The sequence below is a fragment of the Rhinatrema bivittatum genome, chromosome 10 (assembly GCF_901001135.1).
Source record: "Rhinatrema bivittatum chromosome 10, aRhiBiv1.1, whole genome shotgun sequence".
NCBI lineage: Eukaryota > Metazoa > Chordata > Amphibia > Gymnophiona > Rhinatrematidae > Rhinatrema > Rhinatrema bivittatum.
In genome coordinates this window covers 92,819,687-92,844,430 of record NC_042624.1, presented here as the reverse complement: position 1 = coordinate 92,844,430, position 24,744 = coordinate 92,819,687, and the positions used below count along the sequence as shown (strand labels likewise).

The window sequence follows — 24,744 nt, the reverse complement described above, 5'->3', positions numbered from 1 at the left end:
GCTGAATACTGACCAGATTGGAAGCTGGATACTTGAAGGGCACGAAAATATTCACGTTCATTTTCTAGAACACTTGAGGTAATGTCATTCGAAATTTTGCTAGTGCAAATTTTAGTTGCATCGATGGGCTTGAATTGATGATTTTCCCTTGTGCCAGCAACTGTATGACCTTTACTAAACTTCTCATCCTGAACAGGTCTGATTGCTTCAAAGTCCTCTTTTGGGGCAAAGAAAAATTTGATACCAGGTTCACAAAGAGCACAATGGGTGTCACAGGCCAGGGCATATTCCCAAAATCTCTGCCACAACACACTGCTAACATGACATTACCATAGTGCCTTGTGAAGGTGATACTTCTGCATGTTCAGGCTTGTATGCGGTAAATAACACAGCACAATAAAATGTTCATTTTAAGGGGTCATTTATAAAAATATGTCAAAGCAAGATGTGTCATAAGCTACAAGCATGGTAAGCACAACAAGCTTCGCCGCACTGTAAAATTTCACATCTCAAGCTCATTTGCGTGTTACCCAGCAGGGCGCCAAAGATGCCTCTTTTAACAACATAGCAAATGATGCATATTGTTGGGGCCTTAATTCTGACCAAAGCAAGATCAGGTCCAAAAGTGAAACAGAGAGACTTTTCTAGAAAAAAGATGCTCTTTTAAATGACATGAAAAAAGAAAAGATTTAAAAACTACACAGCAGAGATATTTGAACCTGAAGATTATTTATTTATTTTTCTATACTGATATTCGATTCAAAATATCACACCGGTTTACACAGAACAGATTAGCAAAAATTTGTATAAAAAAGTGACATTATGTCTTTATGTAATTACACATTTGCTTCCAGTTGTCTGTAAAGCCTTTTAATGCAAATCTTATACGTATATGCCATGGGCCATGACTACTGGTCCAGTCAGGGTCTGAATCAAAGCATAGGTCAGGAGCACTGAGGAGACAAATTAGGCCTTATATTTCTTTTGTTACATTACTCACATACTTTGTTGGCCCATAAAAAGGGAGGCAAGCTCATGTTAGGTTCCAAACTTTGCACTGGGACTTACTACCAGGGGTTGTACTAATCCACAAAACTTCAGGCCCCTGAGAGATGTTGTCGGGCTGCAGCACCTGGACAAAATGGCCATTTTAGGTTGCAAGGACCATGGTACTCAGAGGTGACCTCCATTCAAGCTCTCCTACCAATGGAGATCCAGGTGGAAAATTTCGTATGGTTTTGTTTGAGACCCTAGAAAATATCTATGCAAACTTTTTGTTCTATTTTGAGGAGGTTGAGCGTGGACCCCTTGTCCACTTGATATGGAATGACCCATACCTTAGCATTTCATTATTAATATTATTTGAATTCCTTTTTAAGTCTTATTTTTGACTATTTTTGTACAGAGATTTCTCTTTTCTTTTTCCTGTCATTGCTTATGATTTCTTATTGTTTAAATCAACATAATAACTTTATTTAGCTTACTGTTTTGATTTATATAACTGATTATTGCTATACTATAAATTATTTATTTTAGATTAGTCATACCATTATTTTAATTACTATAACTGATTTCAATTGCATGAATTCATTTATTTTTACTGTATTTTCCGGCATATAAGATGACTTTTTAACCCAAGAAAATCTTCTCAAAAGTCGGGGGTCGTCTTATAAGCCGGGTATCGTCTTATAGGGCACACCTGCTCTCTTACCAGTTTCTCTCAATCACACACACATGCTCTCAATCAAATGCATTCTCTCACTTACACACAGGCTGGCTGTCTCTCTCTTTCACCCCCCCCCCCCCACCGAGCACAAATAGTAGCTGTAGCAGCTTCCTCCTCCAGCCCCCGCAGGCCAAGAAAGAAGAAACCCATCAGCCACGGGAGGCTCATGGTGCTGTCTCCTTTCCCGATTACCAGCTCCTTCGACTGCTCGGGGCCATTCCTGCTATCGCCGCTGCAATTTTTTCATTCGGCACGGCTTTCTCCTTCCCGCGCACCGCACTGCCGTTGCCGCTGGGCTATCAGCACGTTCAAGCCCAGCGGGAACGGCAGCGGTGCAAAAAAAAAAAAAAAAAAAGCTGTGGCATCCGCGGCTGGCCTTTTCTTCTTCCCGCCCCCCCCCCCCTTTGAACCGGAACAGGAAGTGATGCGCGGGAAGAAAGAGCCGTGCCGCGTGAAAAAATTGCAGTGGCGACAGCAGGAACGGCCCCGAGCAGTCGAAGGAGCTGGTAATCGGGAAAGGAGACAGCAGCATGAGCCTCCCGCGGCCGATGGGTTTCTTCTTTCTTGGCCTGCGGGGGCTGGAGGAGGAAGCTGCTACAGCTACTATTTGTGCTCGGGGGGGGGGGGAGTGGAAGTAAGAGAGAGAGAGAAGCAGCCAGCCTGTGTGTAAGTGAGAGAATGCATTTGATTGAGAGCATGTGTGTGTGATTGAGAGAAACTGGTCAGCGAGCTCGTGTGTGAGAGACAATGAAAGTGACTGCTCAGAGAGATGACTGATGTGTATGTGAGTGTGAGAGAGAGAAAAAGCATGGAAGTGAGAAATCTGGGTATGTGAGAAAGCATGGGAGTAAGAAGCCTGATTATGTGAGAGAGAGCATGGGAGCGGGAGGGCTGGCTGTGTGTGTGTGTGTGTGCGCGTGCATGAGAGAGAGACTGGTTGATAAGGTGACGGTGTGTGTGAGAGAAAGAGACTGGTGTGTGTGAATGTGAGAGAAAGAATGTGATTCAGGGAATGAGAAGCCTGTGCACGTGGAGAGTGAGCATGGAAATGAGAGAGAGACTGGTGTGTGTGTGTGAGACAGAGAAAGTGATTATGAGAGTGAGAAGCCCGTATATGTACGGTAAGCAGAACACGGGAGTGGGAAGCCTGTGTGTGTGTATGGCATGAGAGAAACTGTTCAGGAAGGTGTCTGGTGTGTGTGTCAAAGACTGTTTGGGAAATGATTGGTGTGTGAGAGACAGAAACTGGTCATGGGGGCATGACTGGTATGGTGTGTGTGTGTGAGAGACATGGGCCCTAAGGAAGAGGAAGAGGAATAGGAGAGCTGCTGGAGGGGGTAAGGAAAGGTGGCTTTTTAAGTTTATTTTTCTTGATTGACCGCCATTTTAATTATTTAATATTATGTGATGTGTCTGCTTTTTTGAAATATTTTATTGGTGTTTGGAGAATGTTTAATAGTTTTTATGAGTTTTTAATTGTTGGATGTTATTCTGTTCATAGCTGTTTTGAAACATTTATTCTGCTTATTAGTATAGTTTTACAATTATTTATGTGTGGGGATCTATAGCTGCTTGCTAGTTCTGTTTTCCTAATAAGAGGTATATTGGTTTTTAGGGCCTGATATACGGTATTTGTAGTGTTGCCTTTTCATAGATAGGGTTGCTCCTGTTTGAGTGTAAAATTATTTTTTTTCTTAAAAATATGTATAAAAAAGGGGGGGGTAGTCTTATACGCCGGAAAATACGGTATTTATTTTTATATACCGCCATTCGATCTGAGATATCACATCGGTTTACAGCAAACGACTGGAACACAATAAGGCATTGGCGTCTTATGTTTTACAGAATAACTTAGTAACCGTATAAACATTCTTATGTAACTATACAGAATAACTTAGTAAAAGTATAAACAGGATTAATATCATTATATAACTATGTGTTTAGAGAATAAGTTAGAGACTGGGTTTACAGCACTGGAGATGGTGGATGTTGCAGTGATAGTCGGGTTTAGAGGAATGCTTTTTGGAAAAGCCATGTCTGACATTTATTATCCCCCATATATTCATGTTGGGACGCCTTGCTGTTTTCTGCTCAGTTATGTTCACTTATAGTGCTCTTCGTCGTCAACACAGCGAACATGCGGCAGTCAGGATAGTTATGCTATATTATGAATTGCAAGATAATGCTTGGGCCTAAAAAAATTCCAGGAATGCATAAGGCTGAAGAACAAAACCGTAAAATAGCAGTTCTGCTACTACTTCTGCAGATAAAATGGACACCAAGTTGACGAACTATTAGATACTGAAAATGCTGATTTCAGTGAAAAGAGCCCTTGTCATTAACATACTCATAGCCTTCTCCTTTTTCCTTTTAATTATCATCTGTTTTGTCTCCCATTTGCTGCACCTCCTTATACCCTTATTTCCCCTTTACCCTGTCCTCAAACCCTTCTTTTTCCCTATAGCAACCATTTATACCCCTTTTTATTTACCCCCTCCGCTTTTCTTTAACCCTTACTTTTCCCTATAGCAACCCTGCTAGTCTATACATAGTTGCCTTCTGAATGTATAATTTGTAATATCATATATAGTGTCTCCTGTATGTACTAGTTAAAGATAATGTATATTATTGTATATAATACTTTTTATTATTGTATATAGTACTGTTTGGAGTGTATAATTTATTTAAGGTTATCCACAGTGGATAAGTTTACACATTGTCCCTAACTGAGTATATAATTTGCAATGCTACTTATTATGTTTCCTCTGTTGTTTTCCATTAGGTACTGTTCCTTTTCTCTTCTGCCTGTTTTTCCCTCTCTTTGCTCTCACCCCTTCTCTCTTCCCCCCACCCTGGTTTTTTGTAATTTTACTCCTTTCAGTTATATTGTAAACCAGCATGATGTACCCACGAATGTCGATATATAAAAGCCAATAATAAATAAATAAATAAATCAGCAATTTCTTCAAGAATAGCAATAGAGAACTTCAGAGTGAAGTCTTTGCAAGTAAATGTAAACACAAGAAGATATTCTCCCATTCCCTGAACCACTGGCAACAAAGTAAAAGGGCCAGCCTAAGCCCAGACTTCAGTGAGCATGTATACCAGCCCACTGCATACCTTTGTCACCTGGGAGAGACAGGCACTCCAATCAGAGGGTATAACTGTAACTAGATCCAAGAGGCGATGGACATGCTTCACCAGAAAGAAGACCCCCTGAATACAGCTCCAAAGTGTGAACTGGCCAGTTTCCAGCTCCTGGAGTAAGTATGTTCTGAGCATTATTTTGCAAGCATAATATTTGCAAACCTTTCCTTTAGCTGCTTATACTTTCTCAAAGATCCAAGGCAAAAGCTAGTAAGTACAATTACCTAAATTTAATATTTGTGTTAGGGAGGAGTTACTGTCACCTCTAATTTGCTATAAGCTGTAACTTAGTTTTATAATAAGATAAAATATTAGTATAAATGACTTTCCTGATTATTTTTAGCATTCTTACATTATCTTATTGCCACTTTTCCCAATCTCTCACTGATTACAAACCTAGCCTCACCTCGCAGAGCTAAGGGCTGCAGGGCAAGTCTCTTCTGAGTCCTGAAATGGCAACTGTTTACCATCCACCACAAAATCCAACCGTATCACCTTTGCTAGGCATGCAGACTCTACCACTTTGATAGAGAAGAAACTCAAATAATAGTTTCCTGCAACACTGTGCTGGTGAACCACAGGACTAAACTCATATTACTAGTCACCTAATCTAATAGCAATTCTCTCCCTTCTCGGACAGTTTTTGGCTAAGATCCAAAGATATAGCTAGCTGAAGCCTGTCCCCTTCTTGGCCTTTTGGCTGAGACTGAAGACCCGCACAACATGGGGGTTAACACCCCTCTAATCCACCCCACTGCAGACACCAATATGCAAAAGCAAAAAGATGAAAACTCCTGCTTGAAAAATACAGAAAAGAACAAACAAAACCAGCAACGGTCTCACTGTAAAATCAGGTTATTACTTCAATGCAGAATGTAAATAAGCAAAAGAAAAGAGACTCTAGGATACTTACTAAAAGTGCCCAGTTGTTTGTATGTCCACTTTTAAAAAACTGTTCTGCCTGATGCTACAAAGAGAAAAAAATTCAAAATACTGATTATCGTTCCTTGATGCAACTTCAAGCATTTTTAATGATTTATTGTTATCAGCTACATAGTGTTGCACACATCTTTCATTATTTTGCAATTCATGTACTCTTTTAGTCACATGTAAATTTCATCAAGTGTTGTGAAATGGCAAGACATTTTGTCATGCTACATTATTGCTGCTATCACAGGGGCAGGATCTTCTTTACAAGAAATGGTCATTGTAGAGTTATGCTGACTTGGCAATATGGGGTTTGAAAAATCCTCTTCATCCGCTCACCTGGAGTGAATGGATTTTTCTCACAGGCAAGATGGCGGCAACTTCGGTTCCATTCAGGGCCATGGAGGAGGCAGAGTCTTTGGCCTCAACTGAGCCCGAAAGGAGGAGGTTGCGTCTTCTGCAAGGTTTCAGAGGACACAGAGAGAGCTGAAAGATGAGGATGGCGGGAGAGGAGAAGAAAAGCAGTAAGGAAGTAGAAGATGGAAGAGGAAAGTGATGAGGTGGGGAATGGAAGAAGAGAGAGGAAGGGCTGCATAGATATGGGATGGGGGGGTGCCTCTGCCAATGAAGAAAGCCACTCACCCCCCTCAAAAAAAAAAAAAAAATTTGTGGGGAAGATAGCAAGAGTACATAGCGAGTATATGTTTTCCCTGGCAAGCAAGTCCTGGAGCAATTTTTCAAACCCTGTGTCTAGGTACATTTGAGACTGGCATATTCAAATCAAACAGACGTCTGACCAATATGTGAGCAGGCATAATGCCACCTGAACAGTTGGACATGATTGTACTTTATCAGCAGAACCTTTATGAATATCAAGCATTTTGCTAAGCAGCAAGAGTCCCAGATGGAAAGATTCCAATGGCTGTCCACATCAAGTTTGATACTCAGAATTATTCCCATGTATATTAGTCTTGCTATTTATTTTTGAAAAAAGATTTTCATTCTGCTACTGCCTTTCATCCAAAACAAAAGTCTGCAGAGAAAGCATTTTGGAATATCTATATCAATGGTAGAAATTCTCTGCACACTGGAGGGAGAGAGGCAGTAACACCATTACTGATTACTCCAATTTAACTTTCTGGAATAGGGCAATGTGGTTTTCATTGTAATTTATTTTAGATTCATTGAAAAAGGCAGGGTATTGTATTCTATAAGAAATATGCTACAAACTGTCCTTAACATGTAATGTTTTCTAATACAACTTGGAAGTGCTATAGGCATATTTTCAAAATTAAGTGAGTGAGAATCTATTTGCATTCTACTCTAGCAACAGAGACAGATAAATAGTTTTGGATTCCTAGAATAGTTATTTAATCTCAAAAGCAGAGATGAAATCTTTTGAAGCTTCACTTCAAAAGAGAGATCAGCCATAAGAACATAAGATATGTTACGCTGAGTTAGACCAAGCTCTATACAGCCCAGCATTCTGTCTCCAACAGTGGCCAATCCAAGTCACAAGTACCTGCTAGATCCGAAAGAGTAGATCCATCTTTTGTTGTTCACTCTAGGTGGTGGCTTTACCAAATCTAGCTAGCTAATAATGGTTTATGGACTTTTCCTTCAAGAACTTATCCAGACTCCTTTTAAATCAGCTACGTTAGATGCTTTGACTATGTCCTCTGGCAACAAATTCCACAGCTTGATTTTGTGTCGAACAAAAAAAAAATACTTTCTCCAGGTTGTTTTAAATCTGCTACCTGCTAGTTTCATGGTGTATCCCTCTAGTCTTTGTTTGCCTATTCCACTTCATTCATGATTTTATAAACCTCCATTATATCCCTTCTAAACTGTCTTTACTCCAAAACAAAGAGCCCAAACCTGTTTGTTTTCTTTATAAGGGATCCATTCCATCCCCTTTATCATTTTTGTTGCCCTTCTCTGCCTTTTCTAGTTCTGTTTTATTGTTGTTTTCTTTAAAGGGTGCAACCAGAAATGCAGTCACATCATGGATTGATTCACAGATATTATGTTATTCTCCATTTCATTCTCCATTCTTTTCTGAATCATTCTATTTGCTTTATTGACTACAACCACACTCTGAGCTGAGGATTTCAATGTACTGCCCATAATCACTCCTTTGCCTGGTACAGACTCCTAACATGGAACTCAGCATTGTGTATCTCTATTTTTTTCCCTATATGCATTACTTTCCACTTCCCCACATTAAATTTCATCTGCCATTTAGATGGCCTGTCTCCTCCATCTTTCAAGGTCCTTCTGCAGCTCCTCATAATCCTCTCATGTTTAACAACTTTGAATAATTTTGTATCATCTACAGATTTGATCAGTTCACTCACTACTCCCTTTCCAGATCATTTATGAATAAATGAATCATCATCAAACCCAATACAGATCTCTGGGAAAACTGAGCATTTAATCTTACACTCTGTTGCCTGTCTTTTAACCAGTTACCAATCCACAATAGGAAACTGCCTCCTGTCCCATTATTTTTTAATTTGCTCAGGCGTCTTTCATGAAATTTGTCAAATGCCTTCTGAAAATCCAAATACACTAGATCAACCAGTTCACCCCTTTCCACATTTATTAATGCCTTCAAAAAAATCAAGTAGTTTGGTAAGATAACACTTCCTTTTGCTATATCCATGTTGCTTCCATTAAGCCATATCTCACCACATGGCTAGTAATTTTGTCTTCAGGAACAGCTTCTATAGTTTTGTCTAGCACTGATTAAAGCTCACCAGTAAACAGTATCCTGTCTCATCCCTCAGCCCTTTTTAAAAATTGGTGCAATACTGCCCACCCTCCAGACTTCAAATACTGAGACCATTTTCAATGTAGGTTACAGACTACTAGGAACATATCTGCAATTTCATTTTTTAGTTCTTTCAGAACTCTGGTGTGAACACTATCCACAGATCTGTTGAAGTGGAACACAAATTCATCATTTCCAGGAAAGGACACCGAAAAGAACAGTCCTGAATCTGTTGACAACTTCTGTCCTGCAAAGGCTATGGCTGGGAACAACAAAGTGCAGCCTCCACAAGCACAGCACAAGCATACTGTCAATCTCTCTCTGGCATATGTCTAAAGCTGCAGAGGCCTGTTGGGGGGTGGAGATGACCTGGAAGCCAAGGTTATAAGAATATTTTGTACCAAACAAGTCAATCTACATAGCTTCTAGAGCAAGTTAATGGGAAAAGGTGCAGCAACATGCTTAATCAGTGGCCAAAGTACTAAAATATGTAAATACTAACACAAGTAGTTAGTACATGTTGAAAATACTATTAGTGTGCACAAATTAATTTCCATGAATTCATAATGCTGTTAACATAAATAAATCAGCTTGAGCTCGTTTTAACATGAAGAAATTGAGAGGTGTAGTTAAGTTTTTAATTATATGATCCCATGAATGTACTTTGTCTGCAGAACACATGCTTCATTTTCATGTTATTTACCAGTGACCCTTACAACCCTAGTTAACAGCCGGTTAGCACACTGATCCATTACTCCGTGATTTCTTCATATTTAGAATGGCATGGTATCTGCAAACATGTCACTTGACTTAAAAATGAAGGAGAATATAGGAATTTCCATAAGGAGGGAGGGATGAGGGGAAAAGACAGTCTGCAGGGAGAGAATGTGAAAGAGAAAACCTGTATAGGTTCCCTCTCCGAATCTACATTAATCTCAGGATAAGTAGAACTCAAATATTCCCAGGTATGATGTTAGGCAGGTATAAATCAAAATATTTTCCTTTAATCTGAACGGGATCTTGGAATGTGAAATTTACACAATTTCCTAACTTTTGAAAGTTCTGAGCCAAAATATTTTAGGACGAAAAGGGTGCCCCATTAACAGACATCATCCAGAAGAACAAAACTGGAACTGCAAATCTATACGGCGAAGAGGCCACATTGCCAAGCACGTTTCAGCCCCAGCTACCCTCCTTCTCTCTCCCTCTCTTTCTACGCTAGAGATGCCGAGGAGCTTCTGCCTCCGGTCTCAGCAAATGAAACCTAAGAGCCCAGAGACACCCGAGCCGCAAAGGTTCCGCCAGCCTGTCCCGCTGCGCGTGTACCTGTATATTACGGGCCGTCTCCAGACTCCACGCCCCAAAACCCACAACTAAAAGACCCACGAGTGCAAACCAGGAAACGCCGCAGCTGGCTGCCATGTTCCCGAATGACAACCGGAAGTGAGCGAGGGAGGACACAGCCCTCTTCCGTTGTCACGTGACCGTAAACTAGCACGGGATTGCCATGACAACCTACCTCCGGCTTCTGTCCGTAGTGCGTACAAAGTTGAGGCCTTGCCGTTTCCCACCTTTCTGCCGGCGGCATGACCTGTCTTCTCCCATCGGAAATACACCGGTTACCCTGCCAGACTGCAGTTCTACTTTCGAGTTCCCTTCATTGCACCGTGATCCTTCCTGCTCATCGCCTCCATTCCCTGTAATCTGCAGAAGCTTTGCGCTACTGGGAGGGGCTCATAAACGCTCGTTGATAGATTATTATATAATAACTACGGGAGCAATGCTCTGTTGCCTGCTGGACGCTGCCACAAATGTACTGACAGCACATCACTGCTCTGCAGCGTGATCAGCCCCTCGGCAGTTCCTTCATATATCAACGCTTTTTCGGAGGACATCATCGGTCTACAGATGGCCATCTTTCTCCCAGATATTCCCAAATAGTGTTATAAAGGGTGTATGTACCAAATAGGGACATTCATCAAATTTCTGGAGGCACACCTAGCCAGGTACATTTTTCAGGGTGCCTGTAATCATATGCATGAGATAGATTTATATGCACTGCCTCTTTTATATGCAGATCTATCTCATGCATATTCATTGTGGCTATACTGAAAACCTGCCTGTGAAACACTATAATTTGTGATTATGAAGTAATAAGATGCAAAACTATACCTTGTTATCTATTATCACAGAAAACTTGTCACCTGTTAAATAGCACTAAAGTTAATGCAAGTATGTTAAGCACTAAAACTTAAACTACACCTGCATATCATTATTTTGTAAATATTATGATAAGATGGCCGTTAATGCACGAGTTAAAATCTGCCATCAACATGCCAATTTTAATGCAGCTTATCTGTTTATCAAAGCATGGAATATTAACACCTGATTTTTAACATGCACTTTAACACTCATGTTAATGCAGTATTCACAAAATAATTATATGGATATTTAACACAATTAATGTGTGTAGTAATTAAGGCCCTTAATACTGTGGTGAAATGTATCTCAATTGAGCCTAACAAAACAATCAATTTTTTTTATTTAATAACCTGCCTTTCCCGAAACATCAAGGCAGCTTGCATAAAACCTAGCATATCATAATCAAAAACAAACATTCCCCTTTCCTCTCCCTCCACCACAAGCAACCTACAAACACATTTATTTATTTATTTTAACCTTTCTAAACCGACATTCAAAAGCAATCAACCCAATCCCACCCTGTAAAATAACCCTTATAAAATATGAACAGGCCAATATAATATCGGCGCTCGGAAAACAGGTGCTCATGATTAAGTGCCCGCTCCCCTAACATGCGCCGATCAACCTCTCCAGGGCGCCCGATGCAATATGCAAATGAGCTGCCTCAGTAAAAAGGAGGCTCTAGGGGAAATTGTGCGTCCCTAGCGCCTCCTCGGCATCAGGCGCCCAGGAGAGGTGTCTTGTCAGTATGGGTTAAGAAAACAGATGCTCAGTTAACGAGCATCCGTTTTCCTAACCTGTGGCTGTGCACAGGTTAGGAAAATGGACGCTTGTAGAATTGAGCATCAGTTTTCCTAACTGACCGCTGGCAAATTTTTTTTACCTAAAGTTTTTGTTTTCCCATTCTACAGTTGAGTTTGTTTTTCCCGTTCTAAAGTTAACAGAAAAGCAGTATTTTCTCCTCTTCTGTTAACTTTAGGGGCTCCTCAAGAATTAACCCTGCTCTAGGGCAGGCATAATTTTTGAGAGTAGAAATGTGTGCGTCGGGCATACATTTTTTTTACATCAGGGGTAATAGCTAATAGCCTCATCAACATGAATTTTACATGGGATGAGCGCTATTAGCTGTACACTGGTTTGGACATGCATTTTCAACACGCTTAATCCCCTTCTTGCATGAGGGATTTTGGACACGCGTCCAATACGTGCATCCAAGCCCGTGTAAAGCCGTGCACTTGGCTGAGCGCACTTTATTGCATCGGCCTGTTAAACCGTAAGATCTTTAGGACAAGCACTTATTGCACGTGAATTCTAAAAATGTAAGCTACCCTGAGCATTATTTGGAAAGGTGCGCTAAAAAAATACGCCCTTAGAAGGAGTGTAAAAGTGTGCACAAAAAATGTGTTTTTTAAATTATTAGCTTCGAATAATACAGTATCCTAAATCTTGGAAGCTATATATATATATAGAAACATAGAAACATAGAAACATATATATATATATATATATATATATATATATATATTATTTATTTATTTAGAAAAAGTATCTGAAAATCTCACAATGACTAGACTCATTCCAGTGGAAGAATAAGATTGTATTAAAAAAAATGAGCAGAAAGGGAGCATATGATACCAACTCCTTATTTTCAGAGTAACATTTTATCTTAAACCGGAAGAGCGCTGTCTGTAAAATGAGGAATCATGACCCTAATTATATTATTTTGATTTCAATTCATCTTGAAGGTGACACCATCATCTTGAGACCAGTGACCCTCTTCTCTAAGCCATTTTCTTTAGTAGACTTCAGTAGCATTAGAAATAACTCATTATAGCTGTTATATTACATCTTTCTGTCTGAAGAAAAGAAATCACCTCAGTAAATTAATAGGAGAGATCTTGGTTTTGATCCTCTTTAGGATTAATAGATCAGCATTTTGGATGAAAACGATTACTATTTTGTGCACTTTGACCAGTTAAAACTTCAGCCTAGTTCACAGCACTTAAGGAGTTAAGGCAATCATTTTCACAGAAAATTACGATCTTAACAGCATTCAAAAGTTAGGAGTTAAGTAGCAATTTAGCAGGTTGAGAAAATCTTTCTCTGAAGTTATGTAAAAGTCATGTTGTTCCATTTAAGATTACACATCATAGAATTCTTTCAGCAAGTATGAGGCACCTCATCCCCTTCTGATCAAGTTGTGACAGAGCCCACTGCTGGACAAGAATGCAGCAGCAACACCAGAGTGAGACATGAGGGCATGCTGCCTGCCCAACAGGAGGTGAGGAGAAGAGGCCAGACAGGCACAGGAGGAGCACTCCCTCTCCCCCACCAGAAGGAGGACCAACATTGCCAGCACCTGCCAGACAAGAACATGGTGGCAACGCATGCTACCTGCCTGAGACCAGCAGGAGAAGAGGCCAGACAGACACTGGAGGAGCACTTTTTAAGCAGATTACATTCAGGTACTGTAGGTATTTCCCTATCCCCAGAGGGCCTATGATCTAAGTTTGAACCTGAGACAATGGAGGATAAAGTGACTTGCCCACGATCACAAGGACCAACAGTGGGACTTGAACGCTGGTCTCCTGGTTCATATCCTGCTGCTTTAACCAGTAGGCTACACCTCCACTCCTAAAGTTCTTGTCAATCTTCACCAAAACCACACAGCTTGAGTAAGGGAGCTCTGGGAGAAATACCACCATCGGAGGGACACCCCATCCTCTTCTCAACAGAAGAAACTGGCGCCAGAAGACCTGGGCACCCATCAGATTAACTAATTCTACTTTTAACTAATTTCCATCTGCCTGATGCTTCAGCATCCTGTCATTGCCCTACTGCAGTCATGAAAACAGTGAGGGAAGCCTAACCTGTCTCAAAACCACACAGAGCCACAAGCTTCCTGCTCCTCTACTAAACTCTCTTTAGGTACTCAAACCCGGGAAATACTTTGTCGCTTCTCTACTTATGACCGAGTCCCTTCCAACAATGGAGCAAATACATATTATAGAACCCTGACTTGGTCAGGGCATATATGGTGAACTAAGAAAGAAAACACACACACAAAAAAGAAACAAATAAGGTCCTTCTGGTGATGAGCAACAACTCCCCTGTAATCTCATCCTGCTTAATGTTTACTTCTGAACGTTCAGTCATTGTTAAAAAAAAATCCCACTGATAAATGATCTGTTAGAGGAATTAATTCTGCATTACTGAAACGTGGTTGAACAACAAAGATAATGTACTCTTAAATCAAATTGATCAACTCAGCTATGATGTCTTTCACTTCCCCAGACATAAATGTAAAGGTGGAAGGCTACTAATAATCTGTAAAAAATGAACTTAAATTTACACCTTACAATGTACAGATTAACCCACCCTACGAGGTGGCAGTACTAAAATCACCTCAGCTAAACACAGGATTGGTCTACTGCCCCCCTGGAATACTTTAAAAAGACTGGTCACCTTTAATCAAATTATTCACCAAAGCATTTCCAACCATGACTCTACACTAAGGGGCAGATTTTCAAAGACCTATGCGCATAAAACCAGGAGGATTTACGTGTGTAGGGGGGTTACGCATGCTGGGCCTATTTTCAAAAGGACTGGCGTCACGCGTAAAGCTCCAAGATGCGCCTGTGTCCCGGGGCTTTTCTGAATGGGCGGGGCGGGCGGTCTGGGGCGTGGCTGGGCGGTCTGGGAGGAGTGGCTGAGGACAACGGCATGTATGTTTTAAAATGTGCCCCTAATTGTAGGAGACTTTAACCTACGTGTAGATAAAACACCAAAAACCACAGCATACAAAATCTTTTTAGACACAATGGAAGCAATGGGATGGTCATAATTTGTAACCAACCCCACTCACAAAGCAGGACATATCTAGATCTAATATTTGCTAACAACAATAACTGTCTAATCAATACCTCACACAAAATATTGCCCTGGTCTGATCACCAACTAATAAAAGCAAACATACCCTCCTCAATGCAAAGCAAACAAACCTCAATTTTAACCAAACTTCACCTTCAGAAAAAAAAAAGATAAAACTGGATATACTTGAAGAATCAAAAAATAAGCTAATTGATTTTAATCAAACTAATGCTTCCTCAGCCTTTGATTCCTGGGAAAAAATCATCATTGATATTGCAGATAACCTAAGCGCAATACAGACAAAAACGATCCAAAATGAACAGAACACCTCTAAACAAAAGAAACCATGATACAATGAAGAGCTAGTACGAACCAAACAGACACTGAAAAAATCTGAGAAACAATGACGAAAATGCCCATCTGCAGAATTCCTAGGAAAATAGAGATTCCTCCTCGCAAAATACCATGAACAAATAATAAAGCAAAGAAAGACTACTATGCAAAACGGATTCATGGGGTAATTTTTAACTCCAAATTACTCTTCAAACTCGTAAAACACCTAATCAAGGACCCATCTTCATCCATCTCAAGTAACTACAACTTCTTAAAGAATGCCTGCAATGAATATGCCACCTCATTGCTAGATAAAATCTATAAGTTAAAAACACAATTCTCAACTTGCTCGCCGACTAAAGAACTTGAAGAAAAACATGTGCAGCCTAAGTGGAATACATTTGACATAGTTACTAAAATGGAAATAAATCAAATTATTGCCAAAATTAAGCCAGCTATCCACCCATGAGACCCAATTCCAGCGAGTTCCCTGAAATTAGTACACAACATAATATCTCCTATAATTGCAGCCATAATCAACCACTTGCTCTCAGAAGGATTGGTCCCATATAGGCAAAACAAGCTGTGATCAAACCAATCCTAAAAAACAAAACTGGTAGAATTGACGACTGCGACAATTATAGACTAATATCCATCTTACCTTTTATCGCAAAAGTTCTAGAAAAAGCAGTGTTATCTCAATTGGAAAACCACCTAGAAGATAATGATATTCTATACCCAAACCAATTTGGATTCAAAAAAGATTGCTCAACAGAAACTCTACTAATATTAAATGGACCCTGTGCTACAGGGGTTTGACAATGATGAATCTTATATCCTGGTTCTAATAGACTTAAAAGTAGCCTTTCACACTGTGGACCACACCCTGCTTTGCCATCAGATGACAAAAACTGGAATAGAAGGAAGAGTTCTCAAATGGTTCTCTTCCTTCTTAGCTGACAGGGCATTCCAAGTCAAACTGGGCAACCACATATCTGACACTTTCCCTATCGAAACAGGTGTCCCCCAGGGTTCAGCACTATCGGCAACACTTTTCAACATTTATTTGCTTCCTTTGTGTATTTTACCAGCAAATCTAGGAATCAACTTCTTTTTATACGCTGATAACACAGTTCTACATTCCTTTTGCCAAATCAATTGAAAATACAGCGTCAACACTCTCAACATACATGAAGGCAATACAGCAAGAACTGAACAGCTTAAACTAACCCTAAACACAAATAAAACCGAAATCGTATGGCTAAAGAGAAACTCCACAGTTAAACCACCACCCCTAGATGTGAGTAATTTTCACATCACATCCTCTGAACAAGAATGAGACCTAGGAATTCAGACCGATGAGAACATCACAATGAAAAAGCACATAAATTAATTAAAACAGGATACTCCAAGTAGCGAATACTAATTTTCTCAAATATAGATTACTGCAATTCCCTATTACTATGCCTATCCTCTGCACTTCTAAAACCACTGAAGTTTCTACAAAATGCCTCTGCAAGGAAATTTGACATCACCCCCTCGCCGATAGCTTTGCACTGGCTGCCAGTTCAAGCCAGAATCCATTATAAAATAATAACACTAATTTTCAACATCATCAACGACAGAAACCCCTGCTTAATAGGGGGCCGATGCAATACAGTGCACTCAACTGAGTGCACTGTTTAACCCGCAGTTGGATGCAGGTTGTGTAGGCGCGTGCACAGCCCCTCATGCTATAAGGGATTAGTGCCTCCACAATGTGTATCCAACTTGCAGGGAAATGCACATCACATGCAAATGCATGTGAATGAGGCTATTAGTTATTCACTCCTAATGCAAAAAAAAAATGTGTGTCCAATACGCACATTTTTGCGCTCCGAAATTATCACCTGCCCGGAGCAGGTGTTAATTTCTGAGCACCCCAAAAAGTTGTACAGAAAAGCAGAGAATACTGCTTTTCTGTATATCCTACTTAATATCGTGGCGATATTAAGTTGGAGGAACAAAAAGGAGTTAGGTAAAAAAAAAAAAAAAAATTTTAACGGTCTGACCACCTCCAAGGTCTGGCCCGATGGGTCAAATCCGGGGGGTTCAGTACCTGAATGGAGGTCCTTAGGAAAGTCCTTTGAAACCTTCAAATCTTCTCCCTCCCATAGCTGGGAACCCCTGCTGGAGAACCTCCTCCAGCAGGGCTGTTTCCAATTGGTCCTTTTCACTGACATTTGTTAGTGAAAAGGACCAATCCCCTTTCAGGACAGCCTTCTGAAAGGTGATTGGTCCTTTCACTGACATATGACAATGAAGAGACCAATCGACAATGAGTGAATAAATCAATATTAAAGTGTTGGGCCTGGCAATTATATGCATATTGTCACTTATGTGCGTGGCCGTGTCCTTTTGAAAATGTGCATGGCACATATAAGTGACAATATTTGCACACGTGGCCGATTTAAAATTCGGCCGTATGTTACACTAACTGCACTAACCACATCCTCTGGCAACAAATTCCAGAGCTTAATTGTGCGTTGAGTGAAAAATAATTTTCTTCAATTAGTTTTAAATGTGCTACTTGCTAACTTCATGAAGTGCCCCCTAATCCTTCTGTTATCTGAAAGAGTAATTAACCAATTCACATCTACTCATTCTAGATCTCTCATGATTTTAAAGACCTCCATCATATCCCCCCTCAGCCATCTCTTCTCCAAGTTGATCAGCCCTACCTCTTTAGCCTTTCCTCATAGGGGAGCTGATCCATCTCCATTATCATTTTGGTTGCTCTTCTCTGTACCTTGTCCAGTGCAACTCTATCTTTTTGAGATGTGGTAACCAGAATTGTACACAGTATTCAAGGTGCGGTCTCACCATGGAGAGATACAGAGGCATTATGACATTTTCCGTTTTATTCACCATTCCATTTTTAATAATTTCTAGCATTCTGTTTGCTTTTTTGACTGAGGTAGCACACTGAGCTGACAATTTCAACTTATTATCCACTATGACACCTAGATCTTTTTCCTGGATGGTAGCTCTTAATATGGAACCTAACATCATGTAACTACAGCATGGATTATTTTTTCCTATATGCATTACCTTGCACTTGTCCACATTAAATTTCATCTGCTATTTGGATGCCCAATCTTCCAGTCTTGCAAGGTGCTCCTGCAATTTATCAAAATCCTCTTGTGATTTAACTACTCTGAATAATTTTGTATCATCTGTAAATTTGATAACCTCACTCGTTGTATTCCTTTCCAGATCATTTATATATATATTGAAAAGCACCGGTCCAAGTACAGATCCATGAGGCACGCCACTGTTTACTCTTTTCCACTGAGAAAATTGACCATTTAATCCTGCTATCTGTTTCCTGGCTTTTAACCAGTTTGAAAAGTGATTTTTGAATTCATGCAGGAAGACCAAAGTAAAGGGTGTTACAATAGTCCATGCCAGAGAAAATCAGTGATTGAAGCAATGTATATGTAATGATCTACTCCTCCAGAGGGGAGGAGTTAGCAATCTTGTTATGATCTTCTCTTCCAGAGGGGAGGAGTTAGCAATCTGTAATGATCCAACTCCTCGAGAGGGGAGGAGTTAGCAATCTTTTTAGGAAAGCTCTGTGATAGAGCTGGGAGTTAGCAATCGTGTTATGCTTCTGTTGCTGAAGACTCCTGATGGAGAAGAGAGTAGCAATCTGTTACCAGCAGAGTGCTTGGAGAGGGCACTCGGCTGTAGAGGAATGTAGATAGGTGAATCCTTGGGCCATTGGCAGATGAATGCGCCCCCAGGAGGATATCCTGAGAGGGACCACTGGCTAGGCTTGGTTACGGAGACAGACACAGATAATTCTTTTATTAGACAGATTAGTAGAACCACCAGAGGTGGCAGTAGTGAGCTGATATGCCCAGCAGGGCTGAAATCCCTCAGGTACTGGAACAGTGATCCCAGGGTTGAGCTGTAGAGAAACTATAGATAGTGAGTAGATAGGGTATGCTGTGTTCATAGCCAGAACTAGATGACAAAACTCACATAAGGTCTTTAGGAAGCTCAGTAGCTGGAAAGGGTTAGGCCCTCGAGGAGCGAGTACCTGGTTCCAGGGAAAGCTCTGAGAGAGCGATGGTAACTCACAAATGTCTGTATCTGCGATAGCTTCCAGGCAGTAGAGAATCTTCAGAGTGTTCAGGAACATGGGCCCTCGAGGAGCGAGTACCGGTTCCTATCTGCAATCTGAAATAGAGAAAAGAGAGTGAGGCCCCCGAAGAGCGGGTACCCCTGGTGAGTCCGAGGAGGCAGAGTAGCTTGGACAAATCCTTGCTAACTCGATTAGTTAGCAAATACTGAGACCTTTTATATTGGAAGTGGATGACATCATCCACAGATTCTAATCCCTATAACAGGTTCTTTCTCAAAAGCTCTCTCTCATTGGAATAACTGCCTCCTATCTATCACCAGTCTTCTCAACAGTCTAAACTTGGTCCTCAATGCCTCAAAAACAGAGCTCCTCCTCATCTCTTCAAAGGAAGAAAACCTCCCCATTCCATCCCCACACAATGCCTACATCACCAATACGCATGTCAGAGACCTTGGGGTAATTCTGGATAATCGACTAAACCTAAAGAAAATGGTCAATACCACATCCAAAGACTGCTTTTACAGACTACAGGTTCTAAAACGTCTCAAACCACTCCTATTCTTCTATGACTTCAGGACAGTCCTCCAAGCATTGCTATTCGCGAAGATCGACTACTGCAGTGCCCTCTTCCTAGGCCTCCCCAAATCTACCACCAAACCACTGCAGATGATACAAAATGCCGCAGCGAGATTGCTGACCAACACTAGCCATGGTGAACACATCTCTCCCATTCTTAGAAACCTACATTGGTTACCAGTGAATTATAGAATATTATACAAATCAATCACCTTAATTCACAAATTCATTCACCATCAACTTCAACTCGATCTTGAACTTCCCTTCAATCTACACTCCTCCAACAGACCAACTAGAGATATTCACAAAGGAACTCTGAAATTTCCCCCGACTAAAGCCACACGCCTCTCATCGACTAAAGACCGAGCGTTTTCGATCGCAGGCCCATCTATCTGGAATAATATCCCTTCAGACCTCAGATTGGAACCCTGCCTTTTAACTTTCAGAAAAAAGCTTAAGACGTGGCTCTTTCACCAAGCCTTCGGGGATCCTCCAGACAATCACTAGTTGCCCTTCTTTTACTTGGACGATGGCCTTTGATCTTCATGAACGATGGACTATGGCACCTCTAGGCTAAAGCACGTTTAAGCTTTAACCCGTATCCGCTATTGTATTTCTTAATTATTTCTACCTTTACTTCCTTCCAGCTACATAAGCTTCCAAGTTCCTTATCCTTGTTGAATGTAACTTTGCCTTATTCATTTCTTTTGTTTAATTCTCTTTAGTTACGCTACAGTTATACCCTTGTTAAATGTAAACCGATCCGATATGGTTATGACTATGAAGGTCGGTATAAAAAAGTGTTAAATAAATAAATAAATAATCAGCTCGGGAATGCCCCCAAGGATTCGCGCCTTTGCTGGTCCATCAATCGGAGCGAGCGTGCGCGCCCTACGTCATCAGGAACATGGTGGATCCGCAGCATCGTGCCGGTCCGGGGACGCCGGAGGGAGATGGCAAGAAGAGGCTGCGGCAGCTAACCGTCCATTATATCCGGAGGGAGTCGCCACAGAGGTAAAGAGGGCGAAGTGAGGACGTCGAGCAGCGACGGACGCAACAGTACAAAAGTCTTCAGTGTTAAAAAAGGAAGTTTCATGAAAGCGTTTCTTACAACTGTTTTGATGTGTGATCTCATAGAGAGGGTGGAATCAAGAGTGACACCTAGATTCCATACCTCATCTGAAATTTTGCTGTTAACACCATCAGAAAAAGATGTGAAGGGACATTATCAATCTGATGATGTGAAAGTATTAAGATTTCTGTTTTGTCCGCATTCAGGGACAATCTGTTATGTCTTAGCTAGGTATGGACCGAGGACAGATATAGTGTTGCAAACTGAGTAGTGAGATCCCATGTTGATTTATTTGCACAGGAAGAAAAATTGTACATTATCCATGTAAAGCTTATAATGTACCCCCAAATTAGATGATAAATGGCAAAGAGGACTAAGGTTAATGTTGAACAAAGCAGAAGAGAGGGCTGAGCCTTGAGAAACACTGGTCACAACAAGAAACCATGCAGGTGTTTCATTATTTACACGCACCTGTAGGGTGCACTGAGAAAGGTAGGATCTAAACCAAGCCATAATAGACCCAGCTGTTCCAAGAGATGTCAGTCTTTTCAATAAGATATCATGGCTTACTGAATCAAAAATGACAGCATTGTCAAGTGTAATCAGCATACTTTAGGATCCAGCACCTCTTCTGGTATGTCATCCGAGAAACTTTTCACTAGTCTGAGCTGTTCCTCTATTCTGAGAAATCCTTGGGTGTGTAAAAATGTTTTTAACATTGCCAATACATTGCTCTTCAGTGCTCCATGTATGAAACCAATGAGATCCAAACTGCAGTAGCACTACCATGGCCCCATGAAAGACAGCATAGATATGCTAACACTGCCGAGTTCAGCAGCAGAGCTTTCCTTGCACTAGCCAGTCCAAAGCAAAAGGGCAAGTTTGCATGGGGAGCCTTCCCCACTCTCACTGCAGAATGAAAAATGGGCTTCTGAGCCCACCCTATTCCCCAGACATAAAAGAACTGGGTCAATCCAAATCCTACCCAACCCTCCCCCCTCCCCCCACCAGAATAAAACATAAGCATCTGAGTCTACTCACTTACCCAGGCACTTAAGGACCTCTGGGCCAATCTGACCCTGATCCAACACCCCCTTCCCAACCTCAGGCACATAAGGACCTCTGGGCCCACTGATACCATCCAAGTCTTCAAAATCCTCTCTGGAAGCAAGGAGCCAGCTTCCATCCTGTTGAAAGAGGTGCCAGCCTCATACTGGCACCAGAGAGGGAATCTTTAGGTCCAGAGGCCTGGGAAACATGATCTACTAATGTAGTTCAGGGTTAATTCCACCTCCTGAGGTGTATTTCACTTTTGTGGCATCAGTAAACTATGTTAAACCTCTTTAATATTAATGTTGAATAGAACCCTTTTTTTGGGGGGGGGGGGGGATTTCGGTGGATACAGAGCATGTTTGCAGAACTGGAGGTGCAGGGTTTAAATTGGGATTCTGCCCCATCCCGTGTAGACCTTAGACTTCATTGGTCTTGCTAGCTTTCCTGTCCATGGAGAGGGGAGAGTTATGGTACCAACAGCGCTTAAGGGCAAAGCCCTAACTTTATCACTGCTGTCAGAGGAAGGGGTGGAAGAGATTGTAAAGGGGTTTTTCTGGAGAAGAGGGGGGCTGGAGTGGAGAAGAGAGAAGAGACTGTGAGTAGTGCTGGTGTAAGTGAAGCTGGCATTTTTCTTTGGGGAGGGGAGGGCACCAATTTCAGTTTTCGCACAGGACCCTAGCAGTCCTTGAACAAGACCTGTATATAGGCCCCAATATACTTGTAATTTGAGAGCTACTGGGGAAAAAAATGTTGACAAGGCATAAGATCCAGTCCTTAGCATTTTATGGACAATACCTCAGAAAATGTGAAAGTGGAAGAAGGCATATGGGCAGAACAGAAGATAACAGCTTTTCATCAGAACCAGGTGTTGCCTTTCTGTCAAAGAATGTAGGATGTGAGAGCCTGTAGGAAAAAGATCACAATAATTGGAAAGAAAAGTCTTCACAAGTCTCTCACTAACCACTGCCAAGGAACCCTAATTGGGTTCCAATTAGGATTGGCTGCTGGGTGGCTTTAAGGATTCCAATTAAAAGAAAAATTGGCAGGCACGGTCTTGTTAATTGAATGACAGAATTTAATGCTAACTGGAGATTCCAGAAAACCCTTTCCACTAAATTTATCAGACTATTTTCAAGTGAATCTTGTATATCCTATACCCATCCCGGTGCAATGGAATTTAGAAATGATCAGAGCTTAAAGAAATGTTTTGAAGAGGATTTGGAAACTGCCATTAAGTGAAATAGGAAGAGAGATTGTGTAAAGCAAAACATAAACTACTGCTGAAAGGTACATCCAGCAGCACAAGCAATCTTAATGGCAGAGAAGTAGGTCATTTTTTTTTCTTTCTAAATGACTATTCCGACAACAGCATCAAAGACGACTGTGAGATTTGCCTTTTGCTTCTGGAGAAACAGACATTTTTAAGGGGGCAGATGTTCTAACAGGTACTGAATTTTGAAAAAACTTTGTATTTTTGCATCACTGTTTTTCTATCGGGAGTTTTCCTGCAACTTTTTTTTGCAAAACCTTTAACTACACTTCAATAGTGTGCAGATCTTTAAAGTTTTTCCAAAAGAGATACTTTATTTTCTAGGTCCAAATTATTATCTACCACCATAGCAAGCTGGGCTAAGACCTTGCCAAGGCCCTTGATTGCCTTTCAAATCTGAATGATCTCAGCAGGCCTTTCTAAATGAAAACTCTCCTGGATCCCCCACGAAAGGCACCCATTCACCACTGAAACCCACAACCATTGTGGCAGAAGATTCCTGGCATCTCATCTCCCATTGCTCCCTCCAGGATCTCCAGCAGTTTTACCACCAGAAGCCATAGCCTGTTCTCACAATTGCAATGATGATGTCATCATCCAGCAACAACGAGAGCAAAGCTTGAGAGAAGCGATCCATGGCAGGATCCCCAGAGATACCCTCTGATCCAGGGTCTCGGGGAGGTGAGAGCTCCCATTCCCCTTGTCCAATTAGTTTAACCAGCAGGGCAGCAGATATGGGTGAGGCCGGCATCACAGGCTCAGTTCCCAGTTTCCCCTTCCTTTTCCTAAGTCATTGCAAGTCCACAAGGAATACAATTAGCAGGAAACTATAACAGGCAAACGGAGATGCTTGTACGTGCAGCCGTTCCTATGGCGCCATCTTGATCTCACCCAGCAGAATCTAATTCTTATGCTTCAGTTCTCTATTAAGAAAAACATTTTAAAAACCCTTACCTAAATTTAATCTCATGTCTTATAAAAATAAAAGTGTAAACAATTTTATCCTGTTTTCCAAAGGAAGAAAAGTAGGCTTATGAGATCACCATATCTGTCTGTATGTGGCCATGTGTCTCCTCCCCTCTCCCCTTCCATCCCCTAATACCTTTTGTGTTTTGCATCCTATCACACAAGATTTTCAGGGCATGTCAGGATCCAAGAGGATCTTGACTGTTTTTTTTCAAATCCATATATCTATGCGGACTCGTGCACACACCCTGAAAAGTGGGCTCCGTTAGTTCTGCTTGGAATTTCTTGTTTAATGCTTTTTTGTGCCCCTATATCTTACAGTGACTCTAAGGTATGTGATTGGACTGTTGGATGTATAATGTTGAGTGTCAGTAAGAGGATGTGAGTGTGTAATATAAGCAATGGGAGTGCTGAACATGTAATGTGACAGGAGCTGAGTGTGGAACGTAAGTGACAGTAACTAAGTATAGAATATGACCACAGTGATGAACATAGAATGCTAGCATATAAGGGAAAGTAGTACAAGAGTTCTGAATGTCAAATATTAGAGGATCTGAGTGTGTAACTTAAGTGACAAGCATGCTTATCAAGGAACATAACCGGAATGCCGTGTGTGTAATTTTAGTGAAAGAAGGGGGAACAAATAACATAAGTCATAGGCTCAACACGGAATGTGACAAGAGTGTTGACTGTGGCATGC

The 24,744-nt window shown here is 41.1% G+C and overlaps 1 protein-coding gene across 2 annotated transcripts in view; it reads right to left on the bottom strand.

The window, feature by feature from the left end:
- PIGK (phosphatidylinositol glycan anchor biosynthesis class K) overlaps positions 1-10,029 on the bottom strand; it is a 224,907-nt gene extending 214,878 nt beyond the window's left edge. For both annotated transcript variants that reach the window (XM_029618432.1, XM_029618431.1), the window contains exons 1-2: positions 9,900-10,029; positions 5,787-5,840 (exon numbers count right to left, since the gene is read on the bottom strand). In XM_029618432.1, the coding sequence (XP_029474292.1) occupies positions 5,787-5,840; positions 9,900-9,995 (150 nt within the window). In that variant the 5' untranslated portion in view covers positions 9,996-10,029. The remainder of the gene's footprint in view (positions 1-5,786; positions 5,841-9,899) is intronic.
- Between the last annotated feature and the right edge of the window lie 14,715 nt (positions 10,030-24,744).